Below are 22,114 nucleotides of genomic sequence, written 5' to 3'. Positions count from 1 at the left end.
CTATAGACATCCAGATAATATTATTGCTGAATATTAAATGAAGGTACAGTTTATTTTAATACGGTTTGTTTGCAGACGTGGGTAGCATATGACAACATCCGGGACTACCGTAAATGATAACTGCCGTGAAGTATTTCCAGTATTATTAAAGTAATTAATTAAAGCCGATAAAATGCAATAAATGAAAAGTCATGAAAGAGAATATGAGGAGAAAAGGCGTGTTTAGTTGCCCGAGAACACAGCTGTTTTCTCCCTGAACAATATTCTGCTTGTAACATTACCGCATAATTTTAATTAAAGTATGTAGCGCCGAGAGATAGGGAGTCAGAGGCGCTGCAAGGAAGGTGCAAAAGGGTACTTTATTAGAGAGAAACTGAGGTCATGTTATCCGGTTGCAGTCCGGGAAGAAGAGAGAAAAGAGAGGAGGGCACACAACAAAGTAAAACACATAACATGTCCGTGTGGGAACAATACCCCCAACTGTAGTTCCATGGATGAATTATGAACCCAGTGTATAAATAGGTGGTCACCACACAAGCCCCCCCAGAATTCAAACATGGCAAAAAATCCCCGCGTCCGGGAGAAAACACCACAGTGGCCGAGGAGGGTGTGGTCGCAGGTGATGGCCGGGCCATGGAACGGGCCGACGAAAGGGGGCCGCAGGAGAGGGCAGGGGCCCTAACGAGGGCACCCCCACCGGGGGCGGGCCGGAACGGACCGTCGTAAGCGGGCCACAGTAGGTGTCGTGGCGAATGAAGTCCCCGGAAGGATGGAGCGGTATCCCAGGGAGGAAGGAGCAGTCACCCCGGGAGGAATGAGCGCAACCCGGCCGCAGGCAGACGCACAGCGGCGGAGGGCACGAAGTCCTCGGCAGGCGTCGAGGTATCCCCGTGAGGCAGGAGCCGTGGACAGATGAGAGGCCAGACAGGGTCCCGGAGCGCCACCCATGGGCCGATGGAGCATGTGCGACGTCCAGAACTGTCGAGGCGAGACGCAGTCCAGGAGTGCGCCACCCAGGCGCCGATGAAAACGTGAGTGGCGTGTGGAACCGCCGTCGAGGTGGTGAAAAAGGTGAGAGTGTCCACACGACGTCAACCGGCTGGTTGAACCTCCTCTCCGGCACCGGAAAACATTTTTAACAGTCAGATGTTAAAAGAAATATGTCGACAGCCGTTAACAGCTAGCCGTTAGCCGCTAGCTGGCAGCCATGGGTAGCTGCTAGCCGTCGTTAGCCCCACGTGGTTAGCCGCTAGTCGTCATCAGCTAGCGCAGCCGGGACGTGCAGCCGCACGCCCCGAAGAAACAAGCCCACGAGGTAGCAATCGGGTTGCTGGTCGAACCAGCAGGTCGTGCATTGTCCCCCTGTTGGATGGAAGGCCGATGCGGGAATGGCGAGCGACGTCCCCAGCTCTTCTGCGGGGCGCGCACCGAGCCTCAGTCCGCGTGCCGGTGGCAGCCACGGGCGATTCCAAAAGATCCCCGGCATTTAGAGAAAAAAACTTGCGTTCTTTTTGCCGTGTTCGGGTCCGTCCCGGAAACTTCTCGAGACTTTGTCAGGGTCACCAGTGTAGTGCCGAGAGATAGGGAGTCAGAGGCGCTGCAAGGAAGGTGCAAAAGGGTACTTTATTAGAGAGTAACCAAGGTCATGTTATCCGGTTGCAGTCCGGGAAGAAGAGAGTGAAGAGAGAGCACACAACATATATAGTAAAACACATAACATGTCCGTGTGGGAACAATACCCCCAACTGTAGTTCCATGGATGAATTATGAACCCAGTGTATAAATAGGTGGTCACCACAAGTACCCATTTGAACCTTATGCGAGAGATTCCATTGGTCTCATTTATCCTAAGCTTCTCTCTTGGATGCAAGAAAAACGAACAAAGCTAATACTATCTCTTATATTCAGTGGAGGAAAACAATTGTGACATCAGTTATGACATCACTTACGCGACTCTGGGATCTGTAGTCTTTCTAGTTGCGTATTTTTCATCGTCTCATATTTCAACAGATTTACGACAAACTGTGACTTTTTTGACATGGAAATTATTTTTTAAGATTGACAAACATCATATGTGTAAGTCGTGGCACAATTCAAACGGGATCGAAAGACACGTTTTCTCTCTCCATTGACTTCAATACATAATTTTTCCGAAATAAGGAAAGTAGATGGGCGTGACTTCGCCACTGGGGGGGGGGGGGGAGAATCGCTTCAACACGTGTATTTCGGTTTATTCACAGCATTCATTTTTTGATTCTACAGTATTGTTGTTTTATAGTTATTTGTTAATGTAACCCAATTTGTGTTCTTTGAAATTGAAAAGGATATCGCATTGTGTTTGTTACTTTCGTTGCAGTTGTATATGTCTTAAGTGTAATTTGGCTTGGCTTCCTATTTATGGACATGCTTTTATTTTGAAGGACAGTTAGCCGCTTTTGACAGGAAGTTGATGTTGCTATGGAAACAACGTGACGGAGATTAACGGAGAAAAGTAATATCTACATATAAAGACGGAGAAAGTAAACAATAACGTTTATGGTTACGTGTTAGCACCCCCCGAAGAGGCACAAGCTCTTACGTTGATAATTCACACACGGCATCTATTGAACGTCTGTCCGTCCTGGGAGAGGGATCCCTCCTCTGTTGCTCTCCCAGAGGTTTCTCCCATGTTCCGCTTTTAAACCTTGGGTTTTCTCCGGAAGTTTTTCCTTGTACGATGTGAGGGTTTAAGGACAGAGGGTGTCGTGTTGTCATACTGATATTCTGTGCAAACTGTGAAGTCCACTGAGACAAATGTAACATTTGTGATATTGGGATATATAAATAAAAATTGATTGATTGATTGATTGATTGATATTGGAGATTTCAATTTGAAAAAAAATTGGGAAAAAAACAAACAAAACGCATATCCGAATAACGAAATTGAAAACCGAATAGTACTCCAACGAACGAATATTCGGGTACAGCCCTAATAGGAACATCTTATTTATTCTACATCCTCACAAACATATAAGTGTTCAACATTACATCAAATGAATAACAAGAGACAAATACAGTCAGCTGTGTCTCTATCCAGAGCACTATCTATCTATACGGCGCTGTCTCTACCCAGACATCCCATTCTACACTCGATCCTAATCCCTGTAACGTCAGGCCGATGTGCCCCTGCGTCATGACGTCACCTGAAGATGGCTGTCTCACCTGTCCTCTGAGGATGAAGGAGATCCGGCCCGCGGGCCTCGCTCAGCGTCGCTCCCCGGCCTGAGGGCTCCGATCCCGGCATGAGAGGCTCCGCGACGCCCCGCTGATCCGAGAGGACCTGGGAGAACCGGAGGGAGAGGTACTCACCGATAAATAATAATAAACATCGGAAACAGAAGAGCTTACCTTCAAAATAAAACGTCATGAATCAATACAGGAAACCAGAAGAACCATCTTTCAACATTTTAATAAAAAATACATATCAAACTAGTCCCTGATGACCTGTGTCTGTTTCTGATCAGTTTCATATTGATCTTTAAATTACTTACACTGGCAATGCTTTTATTTTGTAGATACAGACAGGAAGTGTGTTAGAAATGGAGCGGATCGATGACGCTACGGCGGTGATGACAAACAGTGAGGAGGCGGAGCCAGGAGAGCAGGGGACGGAGCCAGGAGAGCAGGGGGCGGAGCCAGGAGAACAGGGGGCGGGGCTTAGACGGAGAGATGAGGAGAGAAGGTGTCACTCAGCTTCCTGCAGGTCAGAGGTCGAGGCGCCCCCCCCCAGCTCTGATGATGATGATGATGATGATGATGATGATGATGATGATGATGATAATGAAGATGCCTCCCCCACCCCGGGGTGCAGGAACACGTTTGACAGCAGGAGACAAAGCTCTCCAGATGATCAGCTGCAGTCCAGGAGGCCGGACATCGCCCTCATCTTCTCCAGGTGAGAGGGGGGGGGGAGAGGGGTCTACAGGTGGGAGGGGGTGGGGTCTCTACAGGTGAGAGGGGGGTCCCTACAGGTGAGAGAGGGGGGGTCTCTACAGGTGAGAGAGGGGGGGGGGGGTTATGGTATTGGAGCTTAATACAGTGTAATCCTAATGAAATGTAACTTTTAACTAAGTTGTACCCTTTCAAGTGTTTTAAATCCTTAAGTCTGAGAAGAACATTTGATGTGTGTGTGTGTGTGTGTGTGTGTGTGTGTGTGTGTGTGTGTGTGTGTGTGTGTGTGTGTGTGTGTGTGTGTGTGTGTGTGTGTGTGTGTGTGTGTGTGTGTGTGTGTGTGTGTGTGTGTGTGTGTGTGTAGGAAGCAGCCCTCCCTCTCTCAGAGTGTCTCTGGATGGCAGCTCTTTGGTAGGGTCTCCAGACTGAGCCCCTCCAAGCAGCCCAGACTCATCCAGCAGGTACCGACCAATCAGGAGATGCTTTTATTTTTGAAAGGATCTCCACCTGACTCTAAGTGTTCTCTCATTCCTGTTCGTCCTCTTGTTGCCGTGGCGACTGATCATGTGATGCTGCAGGAGTTCGAGGCTCGGCAGGTGGCGACTCGCTGCTCTCCTTCCCACAATGCATCAGGGCATCAGAGCCCTACCCACAATGCATCGGGGCATCAGAGCAGAAGGACGATATCCACGACGGCCTTGATCCTGGAGGACAGACCTCCGTACGTCCACTTCCTGTCTGTCCACTTCCTGTCTGTCCACTTCCTGTCTATCTCTCCTTAATGTCTCTGTCTCTCTCTGTACCTGTCTGTCTCTCCTTAATGTCTCTGTCCCTCTACCTGTCTCTCCTTAATGTCTCTGTCTCTCTCTGTACCTGTCTGTCCCTCCTTAATGTCTCTGTCTCTCTACCTGTCTCTCCTTAATGTCTCTGTCTCTCTCTGTACCTGTCTGTCCCTCCTTAATGTCTCTGTCTCTCTACCTGTCTCTCCTTAATGTCTCTGTCTCTCTCTGTACCTGTCTGTCCCTCCTTAATGTCTCTGTCCCTCTACCTGTCTCTCCTTAATGTCTCTGTCTCTCTCTGTACCTGTCTATCCCTCCTTAATGTCTCTGTCCCTCTACCTGTCTCTCCTTAATGTCTCTGTCTCTCTCTGTACCTGTCTGTCCCTCCTTAATGTCCCTGTCTCTCTCTGTACCTGTCTGTCTCTCCTTAATGTCTCTGTCTCTCTCTGTACCTGTCTGTCCCTCCTTAATGTCCCTGTCTCTCTCTGTAACTGTCTGTCTCTCCTTAATGTCCCTGTCTCTCTCTGTACCTGTCTGTCCCTCCTTAATGTCTCTGTCTCTCTCTGTACCTGTCTGTCTCTCCTTAATGTCTCTGTCCCTCTACCTGTCTCTCCTTAGTGTCTCTGTCTCTCTCTGTACCTGTCTGTCTCTCCTTAATGTCTCTGTCTCTCTCTGTACCTGTCTGTCTCTCCTTAATGTTTCTGTCTCTCTCTGTACCTGTCTGTCCCTCCTTAATGTCTCTGTCTCTCCTTAATGTCTCTGTACCTGTCTCTCCTTAATGTCTCTGTCTGTACCTGTCTGTCTCTCCTTAATGTCTCTGTCTCTCTCTACCTGTCTGTCCCTCCTTAATGTGTCTGTCTCTCTCTGTACCTGTCTGTCTCTCCTTAATGTCTCTGTCTCTCTCTGTACCTGTCTGTCTCTCCTTAATGTCTCTGTACCTGTCTCTCCTTAATGTCTCTGTCTCTCTCTGTACCTGTCTGTCTCTCCTTAATGTCTCTGTCTCTCTCTGTACCTGTCTGTCTCTCCTTAATGTCTCTGTCTCTCTCTGTACCTGTCTGTCTCTCCTTAATGTCTCTGTCTGTACCTGTCTGTCTCTCCTTAATGTCTCTGTCTCTCTCTGTACCTGTCTGTCCCTCCTTAATGTCTCTGTCCCTCTACCTGTCTCTCCTTAATGTCTCTGTCTGTACCTGTCTGTCTCTCCTTAATGTCTCTGTCTCTCTCTGTACCTGTCTGTCTCTCCTTAATGTCTCTGTACCTGTCTGTCTCTCCTTAATGTCTCTGTCCCTCTACCTGTCTCTCCTTAATGTCTCTCTCTGTACCTGTCTGTCCCTCCTTAATGTCTCTGTCCCTCTACTTGTCTCTCCTTAATGTCTCTGTCCCTCTACCTGTCTCTCCTTAATGTCTCTGTACCTGTCTGTCCCTCCTTAATGTCTCTGTCCCTCCACCTGTCTCTCCTTAATGTCTCTGTCTGTACCTGTTTTTCTCTCCTTAATGTCTCTGTACCTGTCTGTCCCTCCTTAATGTCTCTGTCCCTCTACTTGTCTCTCCTTAATGTCTCTGTCCCTCTACCTGTCTCTCCTTAATGTCTCTGTACCTGTCTGTCCCTCCTTAATGTCTCTGTACCTGTCTGTCTCTCCTTAATGTCTCTGTCTGTACCTGTCTTTCTCTCCTTAATGTCTCTGTACCTGTCTGTCCCTCCTTAATGTCTCTGTCTCTCTGTCTCTCTGCAGGAACCTCCCCTCTAAGTCCTCTGAGGAGACGCAGCGTCACAGAGAGCAGTACGAGCTGATGGTGTTAGCAGCCAGGAGGAGAGGTTTGTTTCACTGAGCTGCACCTCCCCCGGGTGGGGTTAACAGAGACACCTGTCTGTCCCTCTCTCCCTCACACACACACACACACACACACACACACACACACACACACACACACACACACACACACACACACACACACACACACACACACACACACACACACACACACACACACACACACACACACACACACACACCCCCTGATGGTGTCTGTCTGTCCCTCAGAGCTGAAGGAGGCGCAGCGGGACAGACAGCAGCAGGAGCAGAGGGTGAGACAGGAGGAGCAGGTCTGCAGCAACACACTGATCTGGAACCAGCGCATCCTGCCCCGCTGGGACACGGAGTAAGAATCAGAAACACCTGGAATCATTCTCTTCTAATACAATTATTTTCTTTATAAAAACAACATTCGGTCAAAAAGGTATTTTCCAGAATGAGCCTTGAGAGTGTCGTCTCCTCGGGTCAATGCGGTATCTTTATGAAACATGTTAACTCTCTCTCCGCTGGGTGTGAGGAGGTCCAGCGGGCGCACCCTGGACCTGTGGTGGGGGGGGCTGCCTCCCAGCGTCAGGGGCCGCGTCTGGAGCCGGGCCATCGGGAACGAGCTCAGCATCACACCAGGTACTCTGCACACAGCCTCGGACCTCCAGGGCCACAGCAGGTGCTATTAGCACCCCCCCCCCCCCGTGTTACTGAGAGATGGTCTGTTCCTCCTCAGATCTGTACGAGATCTTCGTCAGCAGAGCGAGGGGGCGGAGCCTCTCTGACGGTAAATATTCAATAAATCATAATAATATTTAATATCTGAGTGTGTGACTCACCTGAAGCTCACCTGGTCTGCAGAGGCTCAGAACGTCATGGATCGAGACGTGAGCTCCACCCTGCCCTCACTGTGCCTCTTCCAGAAGGTACACACACACACACACACACACACACACACACACACACACACACACACACGCACACACACACACACACACACACGCACGCACGCACGCACGCACGCACGCACGCACGCACGCACACACGCACGCACGCACACACACACACACACACACACACGCGCACACGCACAGACACACACACACACGCACACACACACACACACACACACGCACACGCACGCACGCACACGCACGCACACGCACACGCACACACATACACACACACACACACACACACACACACACACACACACACACTCTCACACAGGAAGTGACACCATGCTCTTATTTTGTAGGGAGGACCTTACCACGAGGCGCTGCAAAGCATTCTGGGAGCGTACACCTGTTACAGACCTGATGTTGGATACGTGAGTCACCTGAGTGTTACCTGTAGTCAGGTGATATTAAGCCCCTCCCTCCGGGGTATATTAAGCCCCTCCCTCCAGGGGATATTAACCCCCTCCAGGTGTTATTAACCCCCTCCCTCCAGGTGATACTAAGCCCCTCCCCCCAGGTGATACTAAGCCTCTCCCCCTCCCCCCAGGTGATACTAAGCCCCCCCCCCCCCAGGTGATACTAAGCATCTCCCTCTCCCTCCAGGTGATACTAAGCCTCTCCCCCTCCCCCCAGGTGATACTAAGCCCCTCCCCCCAGGTGATACTAAGCCCCCCCCAGGTTATACTAAGCCTCTCCCCCTCCCTCCAGGTGATACTAAGCCCCTCACCCCAGGTGATACTAAGCCTCTCCCCTTCCCTCCAGGTGATACTAAGCCCCTCCCCCCAGGTGATACTAAGCCTCTCCCCCTCCCTCCAGGTGATACTAAGCCCCTCCCCCCAGGTGATACTAAGCCTCTCTCCTCCCTCCAGGTGATACTAAGCCTCTCCCCCTCCCTCCAGGTGATACTAAACCCCTCCCCCCAGGTGATACTAAGCCTCTCCCATCCCTCCAGGTGATACTAAGCCCCTCTCCCCAGGTGATACTAAGCCTCTCCCCTTCCCTCCAGGTGATACTAAGCCTCTCCCCTTCCCTCCAGGTGATACTAAGCCCCTCCCCCCAGCTGATACTAAGCCTCTCCCCCTCCCTCCAGGTCATACTAAGCCCCTCCCCCCAGGTGATGCTAAGCCTCTCCCCTCCCTCCAGGTGATACTAAGCCTCTCCCCTCCCTCCAGGTGATACTAAGCCCCTCCCCCCAGGTGATACTAAGCCTCTCCCCTTCCCTCCAGGTGATACTAAGCCCCTCCCCCCAGGTGATACTAAGCCTCTCCCCCTCCCCCCAGGTGATACTAAGCCTCTCCCCTTCCCTCCAGGTGATACTAAGCCTCTCCCCCTCCCCCCAGGTGATACTAAGCCTCTCCCCCTCCCTCCAGGTGATACTAAGCCCCTTCCCCCAGGTGATACTAAGCCTCTCCCCCTCCCCCCAGGTGATACTAAGCCTCTCCCCCTCCCTCCAGGTGATACTAAGCCCCTCCCCCTCCCCCCAGGTACAGGGCAGTGCCTCCATGGCTGCCGTGCTGCTGCTGAACATGGAGGAGCTCCAGGTGTTCATCAGTCTGTCCAACCTGAGCAACAGACCCTGCAGACGGGCCTTCAGCCGGGGGGACCACCCCACGGTACTATACTGTATATATAATATATGCTGTACCTCTAGAGGACAGGTGTACTCCTATATGACAGGTGTACCTCTATATGACAGGTGTACTCCTATATGACAGGTGTACCTCTATATGACAGGTGTACTCCTATATGACAGGTGTACCTCTAGATGACAGGTGTACCCCTATATGACAGGTGTACCTCTATAGGACAGGTGTACTCCTATATGACAGGTGTACCCCTATATGACAGGTGTACCTCTATATGACAGGTGTACCCCTATATGACAGGTGTACCTCTATATGACAGGTGTACCCCTATATGACAGGTGTACTCCTATATGACAGGTGTACCCCTATATGACAGGTGTACTCCTATATGACAGGTGTACCCCTATATGACAGGTGTACTCCTATATGACAGGTGTACCCCTATATGACAGGTGTACCTCTATATGACAGGTGTACCCCTATATGACAGGTGTACCTCTATAGGACAGGTGTACTCCTATATGACAGGTGTACCCCTATATGACAGGTGTACCTCTATATGACAGGTGTACCCCTATATGACAGGTGTACCTCTATATGACAGGTGTACTCCTATATGACAGGTGTACCTCTATATGACAGGTGTACCTCTATATGACAGGTGTACCTCTATATGACAGGTGTACCTCTATAGGACAGGTGTACTCCTATATGACAGGTGTACCTCTATATGACAGGTGTACCTCTATAGGACAGGTGTACTCCTATATGACAGGTGTACCTCTATAGGACAGGTGTACTCCTATATGACAGGTGTACCTCTATATGACAGGTGTACCTCTATATGACAGGTGTACTCCTATATGACAGGTGTACCTCTATATGACAGGTGTACCTCTATATGACAGGTGTACTCCTATATGACAGGTGTACCTCTATAGGACAGGTGTACTCCTATATGACAGGTGTACCTCTATATGACAGGTGTACCTCTATATGACAGGTGTACCTCTATATGACAGGTGTACCCCTATATGACAGGTGTACCTCTATAGGACAGGTGTACTCCTATATGACAGGTGTACCTCTATATGACAGGTGTACCTCTATATGACAGGTGTACCTCTATATGACAGGTGTACTCCTATATGACAGGTGTACCTCTATAGGACAGGTGTACTCCTATATGACAGGTGTACCTCTATATGACAGGTGTACCCCTATATGACAGGTGTACCTCTATAGGACAGGTGTACTCCTATATGACAGGTGTACCTCTATATGACAGGTGTACCTCTATATGACAGGTGTACTCCTATATGACAGGTGTACCTCTATAGGACAGGTGTACTCCTATATGACAGGTGTACTCCTATATGACAGGTGTACCTCTATATGACAGGTGTACCTCTATATGACAGGTGTACCTCTATATGACAGGTGTACCCCTATATGACAGGTGTACCCCTATAGGACAGGTGTACCTCTAGATGACAGGTGTACCCCTATATGACAGGTGTAAATGGAATGGACTGTACTTATATAGCGCTTTATCCAGTCTTTAAGACCCCTCAAAGCGCTTTACAAACTACATGTCATTCACCCATTCACACCCATTCATACAGAGCAGTGTACCTTACTCGAGGACCTAACATTCAGACACATTCACACACCGTTGGCCATGCCATCGGGAGCAACTCAGGGTTAAGTATCTTGCCCAAGGATACATCGACATGTTGACTGCATGGGCTGGGATCGAACCCACAACCTTCTGGTTGAAAGACGACCACACTCCCTCACAGCCACAGTCGCCCAGATAGGACCTCTAGATGACAGGTGTACCCCTATATGACAGGTGTACCCCTATATGACAGGTGTACTCCTATATGACAGGTGTACCCCTATATGACAGGTGTACTCCTATATGACAGGTGTACTCCTATATGACAGGTGTACCCCTATATGACAGGTGTACTCCTATATGACAGGTGTACCCCTATATGACAGGTGTACTCCTATATGACAGGTGTACCCCTATATGACAGGTGTACTCCTATATGACAGGTGTACTCCTATATGACAGGTGTACTCCTATATGACAGGTGTACCTCTAGATGACAGGTGTACCCCTATATGACAGGTGTACTCCTATATGACAGGTGTACCCCTATATGACAGGTGTACCCCTATATGACAGGTGTACCCCTATATGACAGGTGTACTCCTATATGACAGGTGTACTCCTATATGACAGGTGTACCTCTAGATGACAGGTGTACCCCTATATGACAGGTGTACTCCTATATGACAGGTGTACCTCTAGATGACAGGTGTACCCCTATATGACAGGTGTACTCCTATATGACAGGTGTACCCCTATATGACAGGTGTACCTCTAGAGGACAGGTGTACCCCTATATGACAGGTGTACTCCTATATGACAGGTGTACCTCTAGATGACAGGTGTACCCCTATATGACAGGTGTACCTCTATATGACAGGTGTACCCCTATAGGACAGGTGTACCCCTATAGGACAGGTGTACCTCTAGATGACAGGTGTACCCCTATAGGACAGGTGTACCTCTAGATGACAGGTGTACCCCTATATGACAGGTGTACCCCTATAGGACAGGTGTACCCCTATAGGACAGGTGTACCTCTAGATGACAGGTGTACCCCTATAGGACAGGTGTACCTCTAGATGACAGGTGTACCCCTATAGGACAGGTGTACCTCTAGATGACAGGTGTACCCCTATAGGACAGGTGTACCTCTAGATGACAGGTGTACCCCTATAGGACAGGTGTACCTCTAGATAACAGGTGTACCCCTATAGGACAGGTGTACCTCTAGATGACAGGTGTACCCCTCTCTGCAGATGCTCAGGTATTTCGGAGCCTTCCAGGTGATTCTCCAGGAGTTCCTTCCCCGTCTGTTTCTCCACTTCCAGTCAGCAGGTGTGACCCCCGACCTCTACCTGCTGGACTGGTGAGTCTCCGACCCGTTAGCCTAGCTTAGCACAATGACTGTAAGCGGAGGGAAACTGTTAGCCTATCTGATTCAGATTCCTGAAGTCAGTGTAAATACACAGAGATCCCCACAGGAAGCTCAGCTGTCTCTCTGTCTCTCACCTGTCTCTCTGTCTCTCACCTATCTGCCACCTGTCTCTCACCTGTCTCTCTGTCTCTCACCTGTCTGCCACCTATCTCTCACCTGTCTCTCACCTGTCTCTCTGTCTCTCACCTGTCTCTCACTTGTCTCTCTATCCCTCACTTGTCTCTCACCTGTCTCTCACCTGTGTCTCATCTGTCTCTCACCTGTCTCTCTATCCCTCACTTGTCTCTCACCTGTCTCTCACCTGTCTCTCTATCCCTCACTTGTCTCTCACCTGTCTCACACCTGTCTCTCTATCCCTCACTTGTCTCCCACCTGTCCCCCCCCGCCCCAGGATCCTGTCCCTGTACCTGAAGCCCCTCCCCCTGGAGGTGTCCTGCAGAGTGTGGGACGTCTACCTGAGGGACGGAGAGGACTTCCTGTTCCGGACAGCGCTCGGGATCCTGAGTCTGCATCAGAACGTCCTGCTGGAGCTGGAGCTCGTTAGCATTGGTGAGTGACATCACACACACAGCAGCCAATCAGCTGCAACCACAGCTCATCTGAGTGACATCACACACACAGCAGCCAATCAGCTGCCACCACAGCTCAGTGACATCACAGATGATGTTTTGAACCTGTTTCCTGTCGTCCTGCAGCTCAGTTCCTGTCCCGCCTCCCTGAGGAGGAGCTGCTCTCTGATAGGCTGTTCTCCTGCATTGCAGCCACGCCCCCTCTGAGTGGGAACAGGAAGTGGACCCAGGTTCTGGAGCAGAGCTGATCTTTGCACTCCTCTTTATTTAATAACGGTTAGCACCTGGGCTCGCTGGTTAGCACCTGGGCTCGCTGGTTAGCACCTGGCCTCGCTGGTTAGCACCTGGGCTCGCTGGTTAGCACCCGGCCTCGCTGGTTAGCACCCGGGCTCAGTGGTTAGCACCTGGGCTCACTGGTTAGCACCTGGGCTCACTGGTTAGCACCCGGGCTCACTGGTTAGCACCCGGGCTCAGTGGTTAGCACCTGGGCTCACTGGTTAGCACCCGGGCTCAGTGGTTAGCACCTGGGCTCACTGGTTAGCACCCGGGCTCACTGGTTAGCACCCGGGCTCAGTGGTTAGCACCCGGGCTCAGTGGTTAGCACCCGGGCTCAGTGGTTAGCACCCGGGCTCACTGGTTAGCACCCGGGCTCAGTGGTTAGCACCCGGGCTCACTGGTTAGCAACCGGGCTCAGTGGTTAGCACCCGGGCTCAGTGGTTAGCACCCGGGCTCAGTGGTTAGCACCCGGGCTCACTGGTTAGCACCCGGGCTCAGTGGTTAGCACCCGGGCTCAGTGGTTAGCACCTGGGCTCACTGGTTAGCACCTGGGCTCAGTGGTTAGCACCTGGGCTCACTGGTTAGCACCTGGGCTCACTGGTTAGCACCCGGGCTCAGTGGTTAGCACCCGGGCTCACTGGTTAGCACCCGGGCTCACTGGTTAGCACCCGGGCTCAGTGGTTAGCACCCGGGCTCACTGGTTAGCACCCGGGCTCAGTGGTTAGCACCCGGGCTCAGTGGTTAGCACCCGGGCTCAGTGGTTAGCACCCGGGCTCACTGGTTAGCACCCGGGCTCAGTGGTTAGCACCTGGGCTCAGTGGTTAGCACCTGGGCTCACTGGTTAGCACCTGGGCTCAGTGGTTAGCACCTGGGCTCACTGGTTAGCACCTGGGCTCACTGGTTAGCACCTGGCCTCACTGGTCCCAGCCTCTTTACTTTCTGGAGATGTATTTTTAAATCTTTTAGTGAAATGTTTAAAACTTGTGTTGAGCCTGACCCGGTCTGCGCCCTTTTTGGTTTGGCACCAAAGGTGACCTGTGCATCCCTACCAAACACTGCCCAGGTACTTAGAGCCTTTTCTACAGTTCTTGCGAGACGTCTGATTCTTCTAAAATGGAAGCAACATTCCCCTCCATCCTTCTCTCAGTGGGTCAAAGATGTTTTGTACTTCTTACAGCTAGAGAGAAGTTCTTACTCAGGGGCTCCTCTAACAGCTTTATTAGAACATGGAAACCCTTTCTGGACTTCTATGACTCCTTACAAGATCCACTTGATAAAGAATAAGGTTGGATTGAGCGGTGAGCAGTTGATTCATCCTTTTTTTCTTTCTATTCCATTGTCATTATTTTCTTTCTTTGTGTTTATCTCTGTGTTGTTGTTGTTGTTGTTGTTGTTGTTGTTGTTGTTGTTGTTGTTGTTGTTGTTCTCCTCCTCCTTTTCCCCCCTTGAACTAATGTCATTATGAAAATACTGAATTTAGTGTTAAAGGGCTCTGTATCCTGTGACTCAATGGGTTAATGGGTGGTGGGTGGGAGAGTGGCGGGATTGAAATTAAGATTTTGATTTGTCAGCATGTGTATATATCTTTACTGAATCTGTTTCACTTGCTTTTGTTAAAAAACTGAGAAAATCAATAAAAATCATCTGACTTCATCCTGACTGATAAACAACAACAGCTGTTCTGGGTGCAGTTCACCCTCCCGCCGCTGGGGGTACTGCAGCACACCGGAAGTATCTCGAACTGTTTCCGGGTCACCCTGTGATTCTAATCCTCCGTCAACACGCGTGGTGCTGCTTCTACCCCAAACTCAGCTCCCACCACCCGGAGAAAGAGACCTCTGTTCGGCCCGAAGCCGCGCGGAGAGCCGCCCCTCAGACACCATGGCTCCGGTAAGAACCCGTCAGATAACCGGAGAGGAGAAGCTGTTTGAACCGCTCTGTGTTTACTGAGAGGAGTACTGTCCTAAACATCTCAACATGGGGCATTAAGGAGGGTTCATGTTCTTTATAGTCCTTTATTCAACAAACTGTGCGTCACACGTTACATACACAACATCCGGTGCTAGAGTGATGCGCAGTTTGGTTAGTTAGTCCTCTTCCACATGTTCCCTACAATACATCTAGTAAAGCTAGTCTTTGAATCCAATCCATCTCCTTTATGGTTAACATAAGTGTCCTCGAGGACCACACAACACCTTGTATTTGATCACAAAGGTGTGGTTACCTGTGTTGGACTGACACACCTGGCTTTCCACAATAAGAGCGCGCGTGTTCCCGTGCACTAAAGACAGATAGCTTTATTAAGAAGTGTGTATCATCAGTGAGTGTGTGTGTGTGTGTGTGTTGATCAGTGTGTGTGTAGAGTAGATGTGTGTGTAGAGTAGATGTGTGTGTATCAGTGTGTGTAGAGTAGATGTGTGTGTATCATCAGTGTGTGTGTAGAGTAGATGTGTGTGTGTGTGTGTGTAGAGTAGGTGGATGTGTGTGTATTGTGTATGTGTGGAGTGTGTGTGAAGAGTGGATTTGTGTGGGTGTGTGTGGAGTGGATGTGTGTGGAGTGGATGTGTGTATCGTGGATGTGTGTGTATCATCAGTCTCTCTCTCTCTCCAGCCTCGCTCTAAGAAGCGGCGCCCGTCGTTCCGCCGCCTGCTGAAGACGAGCGGCGTGAAGCTTCAGAACAAACAGATCAACAGAACCAACAAGCAGACCAACGTGGCCAAGAAGCAGCGCAAAGAGCAGAAGAAGCTGCGAGCGGCCGTGAAGGACAATGTGTACCAGCAGCCCCGCCCCCTGGAGATCTACAAGAAGACCCCTGGTGAGTTCAGAGACTACATCTCCCAGCATGCACTACTGTATACACCTCGAGACCTCCAGGAAGACACCTGGTGAGTTTAGAGACTACATCTCCCAGCATGCACTACTGTATACACCTCGAGACCTCCAGGAAGACACCTGGTGAGTTTAGAGACTACATCTCCCAGCATGCACTACTGTATACACCTCAAGACCTCCAGGAAGACACCTGGTGAGTTTAGAGACTACATCTCCCAGCATGCACTACTGTATACACCTAGAGACCTCCAGGAAGACACCTGGTGAGTTTAGCTGCAGGACTATGTGTCCCAGCATGCACTGCTGTTCGATCACTGCTACCCACAGGAAGACCCCCGGTGAGTTTAGCTGCGGGACTACGTGTCCCAGCATGCACCTGTTTACCCCCTGCTGTGTTTCAGAGGAAGAGCTGGAGGATGAAGAGGAGTTCCTGGAGACGCTGCCCACTGACATGATGGAGGAGGAAAACATGGAGGAGATCAGAGCCATGGCAACAAAAGCATCCTTCGTCACTAGAGACCTGTCGGCATGGTAACACACACACACACACACACACACCCACACACACACACACACACACACACACACACACACACACTCACTCACTCACTCACTCACTCACTCACTCACTCACTCACTCACTCACTCACTCACTCACTCACTCACTCACTCACTCACTGAGACACACATACATTTATTTGTTGTTATTTCATGTTTGTTGAGTATTTTCCGGTGTCTATATGTAGTGTTATCTAAAGTCCCCTTCACAATAAAAGCCTCTCGCTACAGTAGAGCTGTATAAATGGAGCGCTCCCTCTAACTGAGGTGCGCTTGTTTCCATCTCAGCACTCCCACTAACTGAGGTGCGCTTGTTTCTGTCTCAGCACTCCCACTAACTGAGGTGCGCTTGTTTCCGTCTCAGCGCTCCAACTAACTGAGGTGCGCTTGTTTCCGTCCCAGCGCTCCCTCTAACTGAGGTGCGCTTGTTTCCGTCTCAGCGCTCCCACTAACTGAGGTGCGCTTGTTTCTGTCTCAGCGCTCCAACTAACTGAGGTGCGCTTGTTTCCGTCCCAGCGCTCCCACTAACTGAGGTGCGCTTGTTTCCGTCCCAGCGCTCCCACTAACTGAGGTGCGCTTGTTTCCGTCCCAGCGCTCCGGTGCACAGTGGGAAGAAGAGGAGCTCTGAGGTGATGCGGGGTCACGAGAAAGTTCCTAGGAAACTGGCGAAAACGGAAGAGAAGGAAGTGATCCACCTTCTGCCAATCAAAGACAAGAAGAGGGGCGTGGTCCCACAGAGCTTCGAGAGAGGTATCACTCTGTTTTATATCCAGATACCAGAGTTAATCTGAGAGGTATCACTCTGTTTTATATCCAGATACCAGAGTTAATCTGAGAGGTACCACTCTGTTTTATATCCAGATACCAAAGTTAATTTGAGAGGTACCACTCTGTTTTATATCCAGATAGCAGAGTTAATCTGAGAGGTACCACTCTGTTTTATATCCAGATACCAGAGTTAATCTGAGAGGTACCACTCTGTTTTATATCCAGATAGCAGAGTTAATCTGAGAGGTACCACTCTGTTTTATATCCAGATACCAGAGTTAATCTGAGAGGTACCACTCTGTTTTATATCCAGATACCAGAGTTAATCTGAGAGGTACCACTCTGTTTTATATCCAGATAGCAGAGTTAATCTGAGAGGTACCACTCTGTTTTATATCCAGATACCAGAGTTAATCTGAGAGGTACCACTCTGTTTTATATCCAGATACCAGAGTTAATACCAGAAACTAACTAACTAACTAACTAACTGTCTGTCTGTCTTTAGTCGTCGAGAGGAAACCAGAGGAGGAGGAAGAGGAGGAGGAAGAGGACCAGGAGGAGGACCAGCAGGGTAAGCTGACCCCAGTCTGTACCTGTCTGTGTTTACCTTCAGAAACACCTGAAGACGTGTTTATAAATCCCTAATGCTGCACTGTGTCCTCCTCACCAGAGGGGGCGGCGGAGAACTCTGCCTCGCTGACAGCCGAGCAGATCGAGGAGCTGCGGATCCAGAAGATCCACGAGAGGAAGCTGGACATCGCCCGGCTCGGGTCCGCCATCATGTCCGACCCCTACAGCAACGTGAGGGTTTAGGACCTTTGTTTAAACGACTCTGTTCTGATGTCCAGATTAACAGCTGTTTAACACTCTGAAGTGTCCAGATGAAGCGTGTGCTCTAACATGCATGTCGTCTCAGATGAAGCGTGTGCTCTAACATGCATGTCGTCTCAGATGAAGCGTGTGCTCTAACATGCATGTTGTCTCAGATGAAGCGTGTGCTCTAACATGCATGTTGTCTCATATGAAGCGTGTGCTCTAACATGCATGTTGTCTCAGATGAAGCGTGTGCTCTAACATGCATGTCGTCTCAGATGAAGCGTGTGCTCTAACACGCATGTTGTCTCAGATGAAGCGTGTGCTCTAACATGCATGTCGTCTCAGATGAAGCGTGTGCTCTAACATGCATGTTGTCTCAGATGAAGCGTGTGCTCTAACATGCATGTTGTCTCAGATTAAGCGTGTGCTCTAACATGCATGTTGTCTCAGATGAAGCGTGTGCTCTAACATGCATGTCGTCTCAGATGAAGCGTGTGCTCTAACATGCATGTTGTCTCAGATGAAGCGTGTGCTCTAACATGCATGTCGTCTCAGATGAAGCGTGTGCTCTAACATGCATGTTGTCTCAGATGAAGCGTGTGCTCTAACATGCACGTTGTCTCAGATGAAGCGTGTGCTCTAACATGCACGTTGTCTCAGATGAAGCGTGTGCTCTAACACGCATGTTGTCTCAGATTAAGCGTGTGCTCTAACATGCATGTTGTCTCAGATGAAGCGTGTGCTCTAACATGCATGTTGTCTCAGATGAAGCGTGTGCTCTAACATGCATGTTGTCTCAGATTAAGCGTGTGCTCTAACATGCATGTTGTCTCAGATTAAGCGTTTGAAGGAGCTGCGGGGGATGCTGATGGAGTCGGACCCCGCGGTGGCGGTGACCGTCAGGAAGCTGGTGATGGTTTCTCTGATGGAGATCTTTAAAGACGTCGCCCCGACATTCAGGATCCGACCTCTGACCGCCGAGGAGAAGGCCGCCAAGGTACGAACTGAGATGGAGTCTGTTGGTCCTTCATTAGGCGCTTTCACACCAAGTACTTTTCCCAGGAAGAGTTCCTGAAACTGTTATTTCCTGGAACTCTCTAGTAAATCGCGTTCAGACCGGAATAAGTCCTCGGAGTAAATCGCCAGAACGCCGACACCTCCTCATCTCCACCGCTCCAATGTTTTATTTTGTGTTGCCATAAGTTAGTCTCTCTCCGTTGGTGCGCGGGGCTAATGCTAATAATGCTAATGCGAGCAAATAAAATGGTGGCTTCACAAACACTTTTCAGAGTTTTACGGGGCGTGGTTTGCAATCCGCCCAGCCAATCAGAACCTTTTCACCCCCTTCAGTCCCTGCTCTCTAGCAGGGAAATGGTTCCCCCAAAAAAGTTCTAGTTCCAGATCTTTTTGGTGTGAACACAAAATCCCAGGAACTATCGGAACTATTCTGGGGAAAAGTACTCCGGTGTGAAAGCGCCCAATGGGATTTTGTTTGCGTTGACTAGGGATTCAAGTCATCATTGAAACGTCCTTGTAGAAATAGTCTAAAGGAAGTCGTCTGTGTGTGTTTGTGTGTGTGTGTGTGTGTGTGTGTGTGTGTGTGTGTGCAGGTGAAGAAGGAAACGCAGCAGATCAGGGACTTCGAGGAGGGTCTGGTGAGTCAGTATAAGTTCTACCTGGAGGACCTGGAGCAGACGGTGAAGGACTGGAAGCAGAAGAAGAAGAAGCGCAGTCAGGCGGTCAGCCTCGACTCTTACCTGGGTCTCGCTCAGGTCTCAATCCGCTGCCTGTGTGAGCTGCTACTCGCTCTGCCTCACTTCAACTTCCACAACAACATCGTGGTCATCCTCGTGCCGCTGATGAACGACCCCAGCAAGACGGTGAGTGAAACACCGAGTCGTGGTGAAACACCGAGTCGTGGTGAAACACCGAGTTGTGGTGAAACACCGAGTCGTGGTGAAACACAGAGTCTTGAGAAACCGGCTCGAGATACACTTTTTGTATTCCATGGAAAATCCACCTGAGCCGGCTAAAGTAACTGGATGGCCTACCTGCCTGTCAGCCTTCCATCTGGGCACAGACTTATCTCGTGCCCTCATTGGTCATGTGCGCGTTCGTGTGTGTTGGAGGAGGGGCTCTGTGAGGAAGTGGCCGATTTTTTCCGGCTGTATATTTTCAAATTCTAGCCACTCGAGCTGGTTTCTCCAAAATTACCTACCCCTCCTTTAAAGCTACAAACTTCAAAATGATTTATGTTGTTGTGCGTTCAGGTGTCTCTGATGTGCTGCGATGCGTTCAAGAAGATGTTCCATCAGGATAAAGATGGCGGGCCGTCGCTGGCCGCTGTGAGGGTCGTCTCTGGAGTCGTGAAGAGAAACAACTACACCGTGAGGCCGGAGGTGAGGAGATCTAACGCAGCCCCAACACCTGTAGATTAACATCACTAGCATCAGTGCTAACGGCCCCAACACCTGTAGATTAGCATCACTAGCATCAGTGCTAACGGTCCCAACACCTCACTAACCCCGCCTGTAGATTAGCATCACTAGCATCAGTGCTAACGGTCCCAACACCTGTAGATTAGCATCACTAGCATCAGTGCTAACGGTCCCAACACCTGTAGATTAGCATCACTAGCATCAGTGCTAACGGTCCCAACACCTGTAGATTAGCATCACTAGCATCAGTGCTAACGGTCCCAACACCTGTAGATTAGCATCACTAGCATCAGTGCTAAAGGTCCCAACACCTGTATATTAGCATCACTAGCATCAGTGCTAACGGCCCCAACACCTGTATATTAGCATCACTAGCATCAGTGCTAACGGTCCCAACACCTGTAGATTAGCATCACTAGCATCAGTGCTAACGGTCCCAACACCTGTAGATTAGCATCACTAGCATCAGTGCTAACGGTCCCAACACCTGTATATTAGCATCACTAGCATCAGTGCTAACGGCCCCAACACCTGTATATTAGCATCACTAGCATCAGTGCTAACGGTCCCAACACCTGTAGATTAGCATCACTAGCATCAGTGCTAACGGTCCCAACACCTGTAGATTAGCATCACTAGCATCAGTGCTAACGGTCCCAACACCTGTAGATTAGCATCACTAGCATCAGTGCTAAAGGCCCCAACACCTGTAGATTAGCATCCCTAGCATCAGTGCTAACGGTCCCAACACCTGTAGATTAGCATCACTAGCATCAGTGCTAACGGTCCCAACACCTCACTAACCCCGCCTGTAGATTAGCATCACTAGCATCAGTGCTAACGGTCCCAACACCTGTAGATTAGCATCACTAGCATCAGTGCTAAAGGTCCCAACACCTGTAGATTAGCATCACTAGCATCAGTGCTAACGGTCCCAACACCTGTAGATTAGCATCACTAGCATCAGTGCTAACGGCCCCAACACCTGTAGATTAGCATCACTAGCATCAGTGCTAACGGTCCCAACACCTCACTAACCCCGCCTGTAGATTAGCATCAGTGCTAAGATCAGTCTCCTCCCCCAGCTGCTGAAGACGCTGATCGGCCTCAGGATCAAGGAGGTCCAGATGAAGAAGGACATCGAGGACACAGCGCCCAAGAAGAGGTTCATGAACAACAAGGAGAAGAGGAAGAAGCTGTCCAGGATGCAGAGGAAGGTAAGCACCCTCAGTTCATCCTGAAGGCTCGTCTGTATGAGCAGACACGTTACGTAGTGGTGTCATCGTGTTGTTTCATCATGATGGCATCATATTGTTAGTTGACCACTGCAATCATAAACATCAACAACAGAGTGTGCTTGAGATAACGACACGTAGCACAGAGTTTATACACCTGAGCACCTCTTCCCCCTGTAGCTGTTGTGATGATTAAGTCTTAAATCAGACTTTAGTTTCTCCTGAGGCCTGTACTACGAAGCAGGATGTTCTCTTAGCGGCTAACTTCAGGGAGACTCTGGGTTTCCGGTCCTACGAAGCTGGTTCTCTTTTTAGCGGGCTAGATCTCCATGGTAACTGATGCTGAGCGGCTAACCTGCCCCGGAGCAGGTTAGGTTGCAGGCTAAGAGCTCAACTCAGTGAAAGCACTGCCTGCTGACCAATCAGAGCTCAGTGTGCAGAGTTTAAAGCCATCAAGTCATATTACAGGAGAAAGGAAATACAGAGAAGCTGCCGTTGCAGAAAGACGGCCG

At 49.9% G+C, this 22,114-nt stretch overlaps 2 protein-coding genes and 1 long non-coding RNA gene across 3 annotated transcripts in view; 2 read left to right on the top strand and 1 right to left on the bottom strand.

Annotated features, from left to right (window-relative positions):
• Nucleotides 1–340: 340 nt before the first annotated feature.
• LOC307025568 lies at nucleotides 341–3,341 on the bottom strand. The gene is made up of 2 exons (XR_013804199.1): nucleotides 3,202–3,341; nucleotides 341–1,597 (listed from the first exon to the last, which is right to left on the bottom strand). It is a non-coding gene; the product is annotated as an uncharacterized lncRNA (long non-coding RNA).
• LOC307025567 (TBC1 domain family member 12-like) lies at nucleotides 3,181–13,252 on the top strand. The gene is made up of 14 exons (XM_079660299.1): nucleotides 3,181–3,340; nucleotides 3,555–3,934; nucleotides 4,295–4,391; nucleotides 4,509–4,651; nucleotides 6,440–6,522; nucleotides 6,749–6,866; nucleotides 7,038–7,144; nucleotides 7,242–7,292; nucleotides 7,367–7,431; nucleotides 7,764–7,835; nucleotides 8,949–9,077; nucleotides 11,931–12,040; nucleotides 12,501–12,658; nucleotides 12,805–13,252. Exons 2-14 carry the CDS (start codon nucleotides 3,579–3,581, stop codon nucleotides 12,924–12,926), a joined length of 1,611 nt encoding a protein of 536 aa, XP_079516425.1. The 5' UTR covers nucleotides 3,181–3,340; nucleotides 3,555–3,578; the 3' UTR covers nucleotides 12,927–13,252.
• Nucleotides 13,253–14,500: 1,248 nt separating this feature from the next.
• The window catches only part of noc3l (NOC3-like DNA replication regulator), an 11,660-nt gene continuing 4,046 nt past the window's right edge, over nucleotides 14,501–22,114 (top strand). Inside the window, exons 1-10 of the mRNA XM_079658014.1 lie at nucleotides 14,501–14,844; nucleotides 15,566–15,770; nucleotides 16,189–16,318; nucleotides 16,938–17,095; nucleotides 17,619–17,684; nucleotides 17,784–17,914; nucleotides 18,765–18,926; nucleotides 19,540–19,809; nucleotides 20,200–20,328; nucleotides 21,453–21,584. Coding sequence (XP_079514140.1) covers nucleotides 14,836–14,844; nucleotides 15,566–15,770; nucleotides 16,189–16,318; nucleotides 16,938–17,095; nucleotides 17,619–17,684; nucleotides 17,784–17,914; nucleotides 18,765–18,926; nucleotides 19,540–19,809; nucleotides 20,200–20,328; nucleotides 21,453–21,584 — 1,392 coding nt within the window. The 5' untranslated portion in view covers nucleotides 14,501–14,835. The remainder of the gene's footprint in view (nucleotides 14,845–15,565; nucleotides 15,771–16,188; nucleotides 16,319–16,937; nucleotides 17,096–17,618; nucleotides 17,685–17,783; nucleotides 17,915–18,764; nucleotides 18,927–19,539; nucleotides 19,810–20,199; nucleotides 20,329–21,452; nucleotides 21,585–22,114) is intronic.

Source organism: Notothenia rossii, assembly GCF_949606895.1.
Source record: "Notothenia rossii genome assembly, chromosome: 11".
NCBI lineage: Eukaryota > Metazoa > Chordata > Actinopteri > Perciformes > Nototheniidae > Notothenia > Notothenia rossii.
Note: the sequence above shows the minus strand (reverse complement) of the source record. Positions and strands in the feature narration are given on the sequence as shown.